The sequence below is a fragment of the Nilaparvata lugens genome, chromosome 2 (genome assembly GCF_014356525.2).
Source record: "Nilaparvata lugens isolate BPH chromosome 2, ASM1435652v1, whole genome shotgun sequence".
Lineage (NCBI taxonomy): Eukaryota > Metazoa > Arthropoda > Insecta > Hemiptera > Delphacidae > Nilaparvata > Nilaparvata lugens.
In genome coordinates this window covers 50699355-50715969 of record NC_052505.1, presented here as the reverse complement: position 1 = coordinate 50715969, position 16615 = coordinate 50699355, and the positions used below count along the sequence as shown (strand labels likewise).

The 16615-nt window shown below is 34.3% G+C and overlaps 1 protein-coding gene across 10 annotated transcripts in view; it reads right to left on the bottom strand.

Annotated features, from left to right (window-relative positions):
- Window positions 1-16615, bottom strand: part of LOC111050980 (multiple C2 and transmembrane domain-containing protein) — a 300854-nt gene that overhangs the window by 169747 nt on the left and 114492 nt on the right. For all 10 annotated transcript variants that reach the window (XM_039421447.1, XM_039421455.1, XM_039421456.1 and 7 more), the window contains one exon: window positions 13268-13511. In XM_039421447.1, coding sequence (XP_039277381.1) covers window positions 13268-13511 — 244 coding nt within the window. The remainder of the gene's footprint in view (window positions 1-13267; window positions 13512-16615) is intronic.

Sequence of the window (16615 nt, the reverse complement as noted above, 5' to 3'; positions counted from 1 at the left end):
AAGTCCTTCCACTGAGAGAGGGGACGCCAAACTGCCTCTAGGGCACCCGGCCACCCTCGACTCAGCCACTTGACCCACATTTGTGCCTGGAGTTTCACCCATCTCTGGTCTCTTGGGGTTTTCTTTCTGCCCCTCCGAAACTCTGCAGGGTCAAAAGCCTCACCTCTCCCAAGAAGTTTTGCCTGAATGGCCGCCCTAAAAACATTTAGTCAACCACCAGAGTTGTTGCCTGATATTTTAGTCAACCAGTTTAGCAAGCTGTGATTTTGTAATTAGGGATGTAGCAGTCTGGCATGCGCAGTTGGTTTCCTTCAAATTCTGCCCGCCACACACCGAAAAACTAGGGATCTACTTATCAGACCAAATCTATATGTGTGAGTTCTCTCTCATTCAGCTATTCTCTGAAATTGTAGACATTAATTTGTTGTGTGAGATTAAATCTGTATTCTTGTTTAAAATAATCAATTATATTTTATTTGCCAAAAAAATATATTTTCAATAATTAAAAATAAATTAAAAAATATAATAAACAAAATATTCAATTCATTATATTTGTAACTCTTTGAAGGGCATCAAAATTCATCACTTAATGTGCTAGAGGGGCACAGTACAAAAGTATCAAATTACATTAAAAAGTGAAATTACCTAAATTATATGGCATTCAATATCATTGAAAAAATATTTAAAAAAATTAATATTAATTTCCAAATGAGATAATCCCTTATCAAAAGTGGTTACTGACACTAACCACCGCCCCATATACTTATACTTGAAACATGGTTACTTACACTGACCACATATTGTATCAAGTCTGATAGAGCTGAAGCCAAACATTTAGGTGGTTTTGTCAGTGGCTTGTGCTCTAAAACAGCTGATATAGACTATTAGAGTTATAATTTATGCCCAGCTGATGTTTTTAAAATCGAATGAAACCATTGATGCTTTATATCAGCTGTTGTCTGTGAGAAAATCACCTTAATTTTTGGCACCAGCTCTACTGGACATTTGAGTGAATGGGGATTTAGAATATGAAATAAAAATTCTGAATTATTAAAAAATAATAGTATAATAAAAAAATTATCACTTACATATAAAATTACTTTGAATGCCAGTCATCAAAGCATGGTTTGTCCTTTCTCTGACACAATGGCACATTGCAAGTTATACAAAACCAGATGGTGCACACAGGTTTTTTCAATGTGCTGCATTTTGCACATCTTCTTGAAGATCCTCTTCTTGCCCGATGTTTATTTTCTTCCAAACGGATGTTTGCAGGAACAAAAGGCTTATGTTGTCGACGTTCCACAACTGACAGCACTGGCTTTGGCAACGGTTTCTCAGCTCCAATTTTCTCCCTCAGTTTACTGGAGAACATGTCCATATAAATATTCCTCCTAAAATCTTTATTGGAAAGCTGCTGCATGTTTAATTCCTTGTGCATTATAAACGCATTTATAACACAGCAATCAAGAAAATGATAGAATAATCTTGGCCACCACTTTTTACTTTTTCTGTCGATGCAATAGTCACCTTTCAACCTATCAAAATTGTCCACAAAATTCATATTTCCATTGTAGTCAGGGAGAATTTTTGGGCAAGGTACACTGATTTTTGTTCCATCCTTTTCTCTTCTTTGCACAGATAATGTATCATTTGGGTTATGGTAATTTGACATCAAGTTCACACACTTATTGTCTTTCCACTTGTACACAGAAATACCATGGTTGCTAACACTCCAATCAAATTCTCCTCTTTTCAGAAGTTTGTCATCTGTGAGCTTTGGTAAATGCTTTCTTGCCTGATTTACCGTTCCACAAGCTGAAATACTATTTTCTTTCAATCTCAAAAAAGTGGATAGGATGTGAAAAAGTTGTCCATCACCACAATATGTTTTTTTCCAGCAAGACTTAAACAGAATTGAGAGACAACACGCTCACCTAATCCCATTTCTACTGAGTCCTTCAGTTTTCCTGTGTAGATTTCAAATTTGAGATTATATCCTGAGCTATCGCACATCATCCATATTTTATAACCTCGTTTTATTGGTTTATCTCGCATGAATTGTTTCATGAAGCATCTTCCTTTAAATTTTACCATGGATTCATCTACAGCAACACATTCATGAGGGTTATAAGAGTCTGAAAATGTCTTTGACAAGATGTCCAACATTGGCCGAATTTTGTACAATTTATCATAGTCTGGATCCCCTCTTTTTGGCATCATCTCATTTTCATTCACATGAAGATGAGACAGGAGCTGACTGAAACATTTCATGGGCATCAGACTGGAAACAAGGTTGTCATGCAGGTCAGGCTGAGTGCTCCAGTAGTCTCTAAAGCTGGGTAATTTTTTTATACCCATGTATAAATTAATTCCAAGGAATAACTTTAATTCTTCAATTGTTGTTGGAGTGATTTTTTTGTTGCCATTCTCATCCTCATCATCATCATCATCTTCTTCTTCAGCCTCCCTTCTAGCTCTTTTGGGCGGCCTGGGTTGAAGTGCCTTCTGGGTCATGTATAGGTTGGTTTGAAAAACTAGATGCTCCAAAAGTTCATCTGAGAAAAGTTGGTTGAACAGCTTGTAAGGTGTTGGCTGTTCTATATCTCTTATTTTGGAGCTGATTCCAGTAGGGTTATCTTGTGAGAATTGTCTGTCTGTTTGTACAAGATTCACATTGTCCTTGTCCCATGTAGGTGCTGAAAATGCTGGTGAAGGAGATGCAGCTTCCTTTTGTTGAACAGTCTTTATTCGGCGTGTTGATGGTTTGGTAGATTGTTTTTTCTTCTTTTCTTTCAATGCAGGAAGACTTTGAGAAGAGTTTGGAGGGGCTAAAGATGTTGAAGAATTAGTAGATACAGGAATTGAGTAGAGATCATCATTATTTACTTCTGTTGAGATTTCAATCACAATTGGCAATGATGGATCACTTGATATTGATAGTTGAGGACTTGATGATTGAGCACTTGATGATTGAGAGCATGATGATTCATTATTGAGTTGGGGGTCGAGAATGAAATCCACACCAGAGATGTCTTGCTCAATATAAATAGGAAGATCATCATTCAAATCTTCAAAGTCATCTTCTAAATCACAGCTCTCATTGTCAGAAGGAATGTCCACTGAAAGAAACTTTTCCACTTCCTCTTCTGATAGATGAACTTTATCTTTATATGGTTTCATAGTTCATAGCCCATGTAATTCACAACTATTTTCAGTCTATAGTTAAAAAAACACACTAATTCTTTAATAAGTCTATACCCTACTAAAGCTACTATTGAAATTACTGATTACAATAATTAAAATCAATTGAAAAACAACCAAATAAGCTTTCTTGACATGCGCGATGTTGACATGAGACTGTGAAATCTAGGTTATGTTGTTTCCGCCTACATGTACCACTAACCACATTATAATTGAAAATTTCATAAGAACCACTAAATATTTCAGAATTAATTATAGAAATACTTATTTATATGTATCTTAACAATTAAAGGAAATATTTTTTTCTACCATTGCATAATAACAGAAAAATCTGAAAGGTTTTGAAAATATGGGAACACTGACGCCATGATTCAGACAGCTGTGGCTCAATCTACTTCCATGTGTTCACTAAAATTAAGATTCTGCATGCTCATGCCATCTACAGGATTCTCTAGTAACTATTTCAAGTGGTTTTTGTAGGAAACCATCGCCTGTATGAGCAAAATAATAGGATTACTACGTGGTTAGCAGTGCTGACCACTGCCCCTAAATCGAATTCGGGACATGGTTATCAGTACTAACCATAGCCCTTCAAAGAGAAAACCGTTCTTATTACAGAAATATACAAGAATAACTTTCCTCCAAATTTTATTTTACATTGAAAAATATTAATTTCACTCAAATCGGTTCACTGATACTAATGCAGCAATTGCTCAAAATGCCGTCCTTCAACTTGATTACACAGTCTGCACCTTTCAATCATGGACCGTCGAACTGCTATAAAAGCATTTTCATCATCTTGAATGGCACCTGCTGCAGCAACCACTCTTGCCACAAGGTCTTCTTCGTTTTCTACTGGCGTGCTGTAAACAAGGTCTTTCATATGGCCCCAGAAAAAAAAATCTAAAGGGTTGAGGTCAGGTGAACGTGCGGGCCACGGTACTGGTCCACCCCGCCCAATCCACCGCTGACGATAGGTCATGTTCAGAAAGTCCGTAACAACATTTCCGAAATAAGCAGGGGCACCATCATGTTGAAACCAAATATTATATCTGTTTGCAAGAGGCACATCTTCCAAAAGTACTGGTAGTATGTCTCTTAAAAAAGTAATGTACGTGGGAGAATTCAGACGATTAGGAAGAATGTATGGTCCAATCACGCGATTACCTAAGATACCCGCCCAAACATTCAGCGAAAATCTATGCTGATAACCACGCACTTTGACCTCATGAGGATTGTCTAAGGCCCAGACGTGACTGTTGCGAGAGTTAAAGATTCCTTCTCTTGTAAAGCTGGACTCATCGGTAAATAACACATTTTCTAGAAAATTTGGTTGGATAATGTCTTGCTGAAGAAACCAACGGGCACAGTTTACTCTTGGCTCATAGTCGCGTTCAACCAATGAGTGAACTTTTTGAAAGCGGAAGGGGTGAAGTCTTTCCTTGTTTAGTACACGCCACACAGAAGAAGCACTTGAATTGATTTGCTTTGCAACTGCTCTCGTACTCGTTCTAGGATTGAAATCGAATTTCTGCAATACTTCCTCTTCAAAAGCAACATTTCGAACTGCTCGAGGCCTACCAGCAATTACCCTGTTCCGTTCAAATGAACCAACTTCTCTCAGCCGATTGTGAGTTCTTGTGAACACCTTGTCGGAAGGGAGACGGCGGTTTGGAAATGCAGCTGCATACATTCTTCTTGCTTCGGTCGCATTGCCAAGAGCTGCTCCATACATGAAGTGAATATCGGTGTACTCCAGCGAACTAAATTCCATTACAATAATAAAATATTGGTGTAGAAGCAACGTAAGAAAATATTGAAACTGGAAATTTAAGATAGAAATAAGACCTAGGAAACGTGAGACTAAGAAATAGGAAGCACTACATCTGGTTCTTTACTTTTAATGAAACAACAATAGACTACTTTTACAAGACAAACATTATCATCTGAAAACCATTGTAAAATCATCTGTTTGCCCATATGGAGCCATACCGAGTTTCAAAGCTTCATCTTAAATACATCTGGAATTAAAAAATTAATATTGATCTTTAAATGGTGAAAAGTGATCATGCATGCAGTACGAAAAAAATTAATTTCTCTGTTATTCTTCGACCAATCTTAAAAAATTAGGTATCATTGGAATCGTGAAAAAATTTTCTAACCTTTTTGTCTCTTGTAAATTTTCTGTAAAATGGACGGTTTTCGAGATATTCGCCATCAAAAATTTAAAATGGCCGCCATTTTGAAAAATTTCAACGAAAAATTTTTTTTTATTTTTTATAGTTGAGTCTTAATAGCATAAATATTCATACCAAATTTCAGATCAATACAACATTTCGTTCTTGAGATAAAAATTTTTAAGTGAAAAAAACAAAATGGCAGCTATAAGGATAACCGCTGAGTTTTGGACACTTCAAATATGACATTTGTAGTCTCCTAGCATCCAGGTACAATACCCTAAAATTCTCGACACTACTTCTGAAACACTCTGTATATCTAGGATGAGAGCTGCATATGATAGCATCTTCTGTCTTCAGGCCTTTTCGAAATCCAAATTGGTTTTTACTATAGAACTCTGTTCCAAGTATGAACTTCTGCAGTCTTGCTCTTATCAATTTCTCTAGTATTTTTGCAAAAGTAGGTAGCAAAGAAATAGGTCTTTAATTGGTCATTAATCTTTTATCTCCAGATTTATATGTGGGGACAACTATGGATTTTTTTAGCTTTGTAGGATAAACACCAGACACTAAACTTAAATTGTATACGTGGGTTAGAACAGGTGATATTATTATGTACATTCATTTTCAAAGTCTCTGTATTCAATATATCATCACCAGACGACTTTTCATTTTTTAAGCCTCTAATCATGTTTTCAACTACTAACTGAGTAACTGGCATAAAAAACATGGAATTACATGGTGAGTTTATACAGAAATTATTCTTGTAGAAGTCGTCCCTCTCACTATCTAACCTGTGGTTCACGAATCTCCGCCTTTGTGATGCATTGACATTCATGAAATGGTTGTTTAACTCTTTAGCAATATCTTTGTCATCAGTTAAAGCAATATCGTTTTCTGAAGGTATTTCTTTTTAATTTCTTTTTACCTATTAATTCGTCTATCACCTGCCATCTTTCCTTTGCTTTTCCTGGCAAATCACTTAGAAGGCTATTGTAATAAGTCTCTTTCGCTATTTTTATTTCTTTTTTTAAATTCTCAGGGCATGTTTTATTTATGTATTTTTTAAAATATTATTATTTGGTTGCCTAATCATCTGTCTATATAATATTTTTTTTTCATTCACTTTGCGGATAAGAATATTTTTTGTCATCCTGGGTTTTCTTATTTTCATGCATGTCTTACTCGAATTAGTAATTTCTCTTGTTGACGTCAAGATATGAGTTTTGAGTATACGAGTAAATGTATCAAAGGCTTCATCCACATTTGTGTGTTCATATATTTCTGAAAAATCTTCATTCTCAAGTCTATTATCAAGTATGTTTTTTCTAATATCTGTTTTCGCGTTGCAGTCGGTTTACTTCCTGATAATGTACAATTTAACTTTACTAAAGAATGGTCGGTAATATTGCTGTGATCTATAGAAGCATATTAATATAAAATATTCGGAGATGAATAATATCTGGAAACTGCCTTTTCCGAAAATAAATTTGAGTTTCTGATAAAAATTGTATTATTCGGAGTGATATTAGAAGTTACCACCTAACAAAAAATATAACATTATAATTGGTAATTTATCAATGAACCATTTTAATATAAGCTTTGTAGATTGCAGGGTTTATTGTACTTCTTAGAATAAAGACACTGAGTGTTCATTCATTAACAACAGGCTATTCCTATAAAGGGTCGAGAACGATCTTTATTGCATGTATATGAACATGAAGCTGGAAAAATACATTACACCGTGTAGCTAGGGATATAAGACCGGTGTGAAGATTACTATGGGGCATGTTCTTATATAGCAGAGTTTATGATTCCACATTTGTGTGTTCATATATTTCTGAAAAATCTTCATTCTCAAGTCTATTTTCAAGTATGTTTTTTCTAATATCTGTTTTCGCGTTGCAGTCGGTTTACTTCCTGATAATGTACAATTTAACTTTACTAAAGAATGGTCGGTAATATTGCTGTGATCTATAGAAGCATATTAATATAAAATATTCGGAGATGAATAATATCTGGAAACTGCCTTTTCCGAAAATAAATTTGAGTTTCTGATAAAAATTGTATTATTCGGAGTGATATTAGAAGTTACCACCTAACAAAAAATATAACATTATAATTGGTAATTTATCAATGAACCATTTTAATATAAGCTTTGTAGATTGCAGGGTTTATTGTACTTCTTAGAATAAAGACACTGAGTGTTCATTCATTTACAACAGGCTATTCCTATAAAGGGTCGAGAACGATCTTTATTGCATGTATATGAACATGAAGCTGGAAAAATACATTACACCGTGTAGCTAGGGATATAAGACCGGTGTGAAGATTACTATGGGGCATGTTCTTATATAGCAGAGTTTATGATTCCTCTTGAGGATGTTTCGCTAACACTCGGTGCTTGGAGACCAGGGTTAATGGACTACTTCTTTTTGTGACTTACTAGAGAGGGCTTGTGGTTATCCTCGCAATAATTTATGTAGCGGTGGATAGACTGAGAACGTAGTAATTGGTAACACAATACAACACTTCAACTTGGCAACAGGAATATGGGGAAAGCTGCTCTCAAAGGTTCAACTCCATGAAAATGAAATACCGAACTGTAATGGAATTACACAGTTTTTGTCAACTCGTTTTAAAGGACGTTAATTGAGATACGGTATTGCGAGTGAAGATTATAATGTACTAATTTTATAGGACTTATTAGTTTACAGCGAACGAATATAGAGTTGAATTAAGATCAATTTGGAGATATAAAACCATACTCTATTAACGTATCCTATAGAATTGTAGAATTGGAGCATGATTCGCAGGAAGTATAACGGAATAGCTGGCAGGCTCGCTCTGATTGCCTTATTCATCTAGCCAGGGGGCTCCGCCACCTGGACCCCCGGCTTGATCTGAAGAAATAGGAACAGCAGGGTCGCTTCACTCTTCATTCTTCATTTCAGCTTGCTTCCTCCCGTCAAATAGACTTTCAGGTTCTTTCCAGCTAAATAAACCCGCCGATTTTGGGCGGATCTTTGGCTTCATTCCAAAACGTCTTCAATACAACATTTATAAACCTTAGCCATTGTACCAAATTTGAAAAAAAACGCTGGGGAACGATAGAAAAAGGACGCTTGTAAAACCGCTCATCTTGGGCTATCTTTCGCGTATCCTAAAGTCCTCTCAAAAAAATTCTTGATCCTAGCTGGACTATACCAAATTTGGAAAATTTATCTCAATTAGTTCTTGAAAAATCTGAGAGAACGCAGGTGAAACACTCAAAAACCAACGATTTTGGGCGGATCTTTGACGATATTCTAAAACTCCTCCAATACATCATTTCTACACCACAGCTGAGTCTGTGCAACAAATTTGAACATTTTTGTCGATCAGTTCTTGAAAAATCGTAATTTTTCGAGATTTTTTCTAAATCCGTTTTCGTGCGCTTCTAGATGGCTAACTAGCCGAATTCAAACGTATCAGTAGATTTCCAGTTCTGTTGATTATAAATCAGTGAGTGAATCAGTAACATTTCGATTTTATATTTATATAGGTGAAATTCAACAGCTACAAAGTAACAGGATGTTATCCTAAACTCGCTATGCTACTACATCATTAAACCACCACCGATGTATTGAGTATTGTGGTATTAATTGATATTATAATTGGATGAATGTTGATAAATTTGTGACTGTTAATAAATGAATTAATGTACTTAAATACTGAGATGTATTATTAAAATTGATAATAATTAATATAGCAGCCTCTAAATAATTAGGCTAATATCAATAATAATTCTTAATTTCAATAGTATGATTCGCATAGCAAGCGGTTCTAATCTCACCATATTTATATTTATGAATATGAACCATTTTCTTACAATTATAAGAAATTGAATATGAGAAACTTGAAAACTAGAAGCTCGTGGCAAGTACAGTAACTATATAACCCTGGTTGGCAAGTATCCTATTAGAATCATATTAGTATTCATTGGAGCTCGCTATGGTTTTCAATGCTGTAAGTTTTTCCAGTCTGGATAAAACTTTGTCATAAAAGAGACGAGAGTTAGTTGGCAGAACGTTTCACGAAGTTAATGCTACTTCAGCAAAGCTATTGAACTTTCTCTATTACATTCAACTGGAAAAAATAAACTTAGTCTTTCACTGCAGCCTATAACTTAGGGACATTCTTGGATATTATTCTTTAAATCAATATCCTGATACAAATCAATAGAACTTTTATTAATTCCACACATTCACATTTTACATTTTCTTAATCTTTTCATTGAGCTTTTCTCCTAAAAACTAACTTTTTTATTTATTTTATTAACGATGTTGCTTTTTGAATTAATCACATGACTACTTTCATATGATGATATTATACCATACGTCAGAATAGAATTACCATCGCTAAAATCTCATTTCCTACAATATTATTAAAAGGAATCATCGTATATTCACATATTATTATTAAGGAATATTACAATAGATGAAAGATTAGTCCATCCTTGAGCCATGAATTGATTATCAAAACTAATTAAAAACCCTAAATCAAAACCTCAAAGTTATTTTATTAGTCTATGATAACACTAAGGTTGATATCCGAAACACTTGCTAGTTTAATGGAGAGATGGAAGATTATGATCTCACAATGTTCAAATTAGATTTTTCCAAGTTGATTTAAAAATATCGTTTTTCGAATGTATTCATTAACCCCATGTATATACGGAGTAAATCGATGATATTGAATTCTGCTATTTCAATAAATTAAGTGCATACTCTTGGAATTCGAATTCAAGTTTAAATTGAATTCATTCATTGACGATTTAATCACAATCTGCAGGAATTTGCCGTGACTTCGTTTAATTTCAACTTAATTTTCCACTAATTTACTAATTAGTTTTTTGTGAGATTACCAAACCGTTGATGTTGGCAACACTGATCTAGGCAAGATCGAAGACTTCATATTTAACGTATATAGCCTACCTTTTTTCCAAAGAGATTGCCTTATTTCAGTCTCATCAGTACATGGAATATAGTATTTGATATGTCCTTGACAAATAATCATTTTCACGAAAGAGAGAGACTTCTCCAATATTGTCGGTTTACTTTGTCAGAAATTACTCAAATAATTCTGGTGCCAGATGTCGTCCTACACTTGTGTAATCAATTTAGAGTAGCAAGATGAAATGAAGAGCGCTCGATCCATAATTCATGTTGAACTTGTTTTAGTAAGGCACTCACATGATTGCAGGTTGAATGAATGAGAAAATACAGGATCTGACATGAGCAAGGTAGTCACGAACCCATCATCAACTATATAAATCTAATAATATTTGTACCTAGGCTGAGAATGAAGATTGGATGTTACAGATCGAGGTTCATCCAGAGTCACGAAACTAGAATGAATACAGCTTCCATCACAAATTTTCATGGAAAATAATGATGATTTTCGGTAACTTATTTGAAAATTCTAATCTTACACAACTGATTTTAGATAAGACATTCGAAACACATATCTTGCATATTCAATACAAATGAGTGATGCAAAAATAAACATTGAATTACAGATCATATTTCTCGGTTAAAGCAATTTGTATTTTCGATATTATTTATTTCGTGATTTCTCTATAAAACTAGAGTAAGGATTTGCGAAAATAGATATTAAATTGATTCGCCTATATTCAGTTTATTGAATACATACTCACCTGTATGCGTGAGGACGCTTAGAATTGAGCATGATATGCTAGCTTCATTATAAATATATGTGATATCACCGCATATTGAAGATGAAGTGTTTTAAAAATAATCAGGACAAAAATTGTTTTCGAAGTTATTTCAATTAATTTGATTAAATTGATATGAATAGATTTCTAGAATTAAAAACTGAATAAACGAATAATTCAAGATAAATTATGAACCTTTAGAGGTCAATATCTAATGTCATCTGATTAGTCACATTCAAATAGAGTGGAAATTGAGAATAGAGATGCATGAGCTCTCAAGTGATATGATCAGGGAGAAACTCTCTCTTCCTACATCATTTGAACTCTCAACTTATATTATAATGAAGAAATTGGATGAAAATACTGCATTGCATACAAATTTGATACGAGGTTGGCATTTGGAAGCTAAATATAATATTCTACGTTGAAGTGCCAGTGCTGTAGAGGGTATCCCCCGAGTATTCAGGAGGCTTGGTTGAGACGATTGCAATGTGTCTCATATATAAGATCAATATAGTACAATAAAGTATGTAATACAATGTACTTCAGTCATAGAATTCCACTGGTATATAATATACGGAATAATACTGTAGAGAGCTAAGACGACAATACCCAGAGTTGGTGAAATGAGGAAAAACAAATAATTACTTTTTTCTATTAAATTTTCTCCGCCAACTCTCTGAGCGCGATGGTTGCGTGCATGCAATAGTTGACGTGCATTCAGTGCTCGAAAACGTATTTTCAGCCAACACGGTTCTAGTCTGTCTAATTGGTTTTAAACCACTGATTATTTTCCACCAACGACACAATTATGTGCATCGTCAATTTTTATGACTAATCAATGAGTTGGAAAAACTAGTGAGCTACAGATGTAGTCCTTAAATGAATGCACCAAAAGTTAGAAAAAGTTACAGAGAAATGGTTGAGAGAAAGCATAATATTGAGATATCTCTATCTGCTCCATGCCTGTGTCAAAGTTCAATAACTTTGTCTATAACTATTTGATTTCGAACCTTTATTTTCAATCAATATTGGATCAAATCAATTGAATTCCACAGAAAATAGATTCTACCCAATTAAATGGCAAACCAACACTGCTAGGGTTGCTGAACATGATAGTATGGAGGATCAATTGCCAATAAAATGAGTTCTATCAAGATATAGATATTAAAGAGCTTCTAGTCTATATGAAAGTACAATAATGAATTGAATTAACTGAACTAATGTAATCAGATTCAAGATTGGGATGACAATTGCTAATTTTCAGCCTAAATCATTGGATAGCAATGACCATATGAAATGAGAGATTCAAAGTAGAAAGCTATTCAAATCACATGCCATACGAGTAGAATATCAAAAGTCGAAATGTTAATTTGATTTCTTTCAAATTTTGATATCAAATTTCAACCTAGAACTATAAATTAGGAACCTGGGCATGAGATTCATTTTTTCCGGCTTCAGGGGTTTGGCATGAAGTATGGGTTGCCATTCAATTGGATTATTGTCCTAGCTCCGATAAATGAATCGAATAGGGTGGCTAGAAGAGTGTATTTAGCCAGTTAAATTTACATAACATGATTTTATAAAACATAAAACTGAATGAGAAAGCCATCTTAATAGAGCTTGAACAAAAAATACACACACATAATATTATGAGCATGATTTTTTACAGTGTGTCGTCTCATTTGGCTAAAACTCATCTTAGCCGATTAACAATCCAAGCCAGAAATGCCAACTTTTTCAATCAAGGACTACATTGTTAATGGTCGAAGGGTGGGCACTTTCTCCCTTTCCCAGAAAATTTCAGAATTTATACCCTCTTAAAATACATATTTATGCTTTCGAGGCATACGAATTGCTTGCTGCTTTTCCCACAATAATACAGTCTTGAATCGAACTCCACTTTCAAATGAGTTTTGAAATATTATAATAACAAAAAATGCATTTTCGTTTTGCAAAGCACGGATAGAGTGACAAATCAATGAGAGTTGAATAGAACTGCACTCATCCACACACAAATCAGTTTTAAAATATGATAATGATGACGAATGATGAATGCATTTTTGTTTATAGGTGTACTCCGAAGCCCGTACAGGGTGAAATGCCAATTAAAAGTACATTCACGTCATTTTCCTGAATGTAAAATTGAAAGTGGAAATGTTAATAGTACCTGTTTTAGCGTTGAAAGTCGTGGTGATGAGCGGCCTGCGCCGCGGCGACTGGGTGAGAGGCGTGTGTGAGCTGCTGTGTTCGCTGCTGTAGTCGGCCGCGTAGTCGGTGCTGTGACTGTCCTGCAGCGCTGGCCTGGCACTCTCTCTGTCTCTCTCCCGTCCGCGCTCTCTCTCCGACCCGAGATCCTCTCCATCGCGCCGTCGCAGCTTCCTCTCCTTGCTTCGGCTGCGCGACCAGCGTTCCTGCAACCGCAAACGCCTCACGCCTCATTAAAAAAACCACTACAACCCTAAACTCAAATTGAGAGCTCCTCATTACAAGTTGGAGATGGTGGTAGATGACTACTTTGTCCTAGAAAATTCATTAAAATCATAGTACGAACTGTAATAATATAGATAATTGAACATAGCTCCTCTTTACTCCATGACTTATTAATATCCTCTAGAACTAGAAAACTAAACTCAACTTTTCTGCTCAAAATATAATTTAGTTCGAGATCTAACTAAATTTACTAATTCAAATCATTATTTAATGATCTTCATTTGGGTAAAGTGTAAGACAGGAATTGTCTTACAGTCTACACCGTTATATATTGAACATTATTGACTATTCACTGTTTCTAGTTTTATTTTTATATTCTTGTTACCTGATACGAATGAAATAAAATTTATAGAATTATTGATGAGTGGAAATTCTTATTTTCTCACATAGTTCTACAAACATACCAATTTATGTACATAAGTATTGAAAAGTTATTCTCAATTGTGCATGGATAAAATTTTTCTATTCTATTCTATTCGTTGTTAGATTTGGAAGATGTATCATGAATCTGTTCAAAAGTGATTGACATAAAAAAATTCCTACATTAAGGATGTTAAAATATATCATTGTTCGATAAAATGAAGTGATTGAAAACATAGTACTGTAATATTACATTTTTTCTCGATTAAAATCGAATCTTCAATCCGAGATCTATAAAACTTGATAGTAAATATCAGAGTAATCGATATGCGGACAACTTTTAACTGAGAATTTATCATAAATAATTGTGTTGCACATTACATGGTATCACTGAAACAGAGTTCTATTTCAGAATTAACAGATCATTATAAACAGCATAGAGGATTAATAAATTTAAAATAACAGTTTCGAAATAAAGTTTTATTGAGAACAAATGTAAAATGTAAATTCTAAACTTGTAATTTATAATTTTTTGGAAATTAATATCGATGACGTGTTCATAACGTCACTGTTCTAGGCTTCATCTAAAAGGCGGGTCATTGTTAGCTCTTCTCTAAAAAAAAATGGGGGCTGGCTATTGAAAGTGTTTTGTGCTCTCTGAATATTTTTCTGTTTAATTGAAATTTATAATGTTTTAATTTGAGATTTGAACAGTTTCATGGTGTTCTAATTTTGTATAATTTCATTTGAGTGTTTACAAGCCTATAGCCATTGTTTTCAACTATATAAATGGATAAGTATTTTAGCTTATAATTATGCTATATGTTTAAGCATTGTAAAGTGTTGTTCTGTGGATTTGTGTTGTATATTGCCAAAATTCTTATGAAAATTATAAGTTGGTTTGCTCTGAAAACTGGATTTCTTATTCATTAGCAATGGATCCATTCATAATTTATCAAGAATTTACCATTTTGGAGCCGATAACTTTCTTTAGGCTAATAGGTGAAAAATGCTATTCAACCTATTTAGGATAAATTGGTAGCACGGCAGTGCATAGTCGATATAATCGATAACGAATGATTTTAAACATGACTCGTTCTCACTTTTCTAGGTAGTGAGGGTAGCTGTTTGAAGAAAAATAACATGACTAAAATCATAGTAACACGTCATTGTAAGAATACTGGAAGAAGATAATCAAACATAAAGCTCCTCTTCTCCTCTACTTCGAAACTTCATAAACAATATTACTGAATCAAACTACATTGTCCCAAACTGAAAGCTTTTCATTGCAAGTTAGGCTGAAGTAGGAGATGGCTGTTAACTTTGTTTAAGAGAATAGAGTGATTAAATAATACTAAGAATTACTTGGTTTGGTATGCGACAATATAAATATTTACTATAAAAACTTTACTCCTTCTCACATGAAGACTTCATTGACAATATCACCAATGCTTGACTCGAATAAATTTTCATTATTTCAGGTAAGTGTTGGAAGTTACTGTTAATTTGGTTCAATGAAATAACGGATCTCAATCAAGGTATTTATGTATTTATGTATTTTTAATTCTTCATCGACAATCACTTTAATTCTTCATAGATCATTTGACAATGTAATTTGGAAAAAGTATCTGGAACACAATTTTTGACTTTGCAACTTCATTAAGACTAGTTGGGAGCTGAAATAGCCTTTCACCATTTCAAGGTTTCCATCAATATTATTGTTTTAGTAGTTTTAGTGATGATTGTGAAATTCTCAATACAGCAACAAGTGTCAACTTGACGGTACCCTACTTTTAGCACAGGAGTTAGGGATGAGGATTTTCAATATGTTCAGCTTTTAACTAGTCTTAAACTGCGCGTGCGTTAGGTCGGTGGGGCGGCGCGGCGCGGCGCCGTTTTGGACTAGTTAGTCGTGACGTAGACTTGTCAATTGCGATTTGAATTAAGACATAGTTGTTGAAGTTAGAGTTCTAATTTGAAAATAACAATTATTCTTCAAATATTAACTTACTCTGTCACTTCAACATCTTAAATATGCTTATATGAATCCAAATTCATGATACATTATTTCGATACAGAGTTACAAAAGAAAATAATGGCAGAAACCGCACATTGATATAATTATAAAGCCATATCATTTTGTAGATGTAAAAGTTGTGAATTATGCACTATAATGGATTACAACTCGCTCAAGAGCTGTTGTATTGTAATCTTTGAAACCCGCAACTTTCAATAATACAGAGTTGATGAAAATTCTGAAAACAGCTGAATACTTCTCTTACTAGTAGTTCTGTGAACAGTAGACCTCGCGCAGTGATAAACCGCAGCCTCCTCTTATACTGTCCATCAGAGTAAATCTTGTCTGTATGTCGTGTCGGCGAGATATCGGTGTAAAAACGGCTAATGGCTGTTGGGGTTGGTGTATAAAAAATGCTAACATCAAAAGCCAATCTCCTTCAAGACATACTGGGAACAGGACAGCCCAAGTTCAAAGCAGAGAAAGTTCGAGAGACAATACTATGTTATTTTAGTTATTAATTGCATGCGTGTTATTGCACGCAATAAATAGTTCATTATTTTATTTAGTTATTTATTCACAATGGAGACAACGGGTTTCCCTAAATATGTCTCCTTAACAATAAAAATTGTACAGTTACAAATGAAA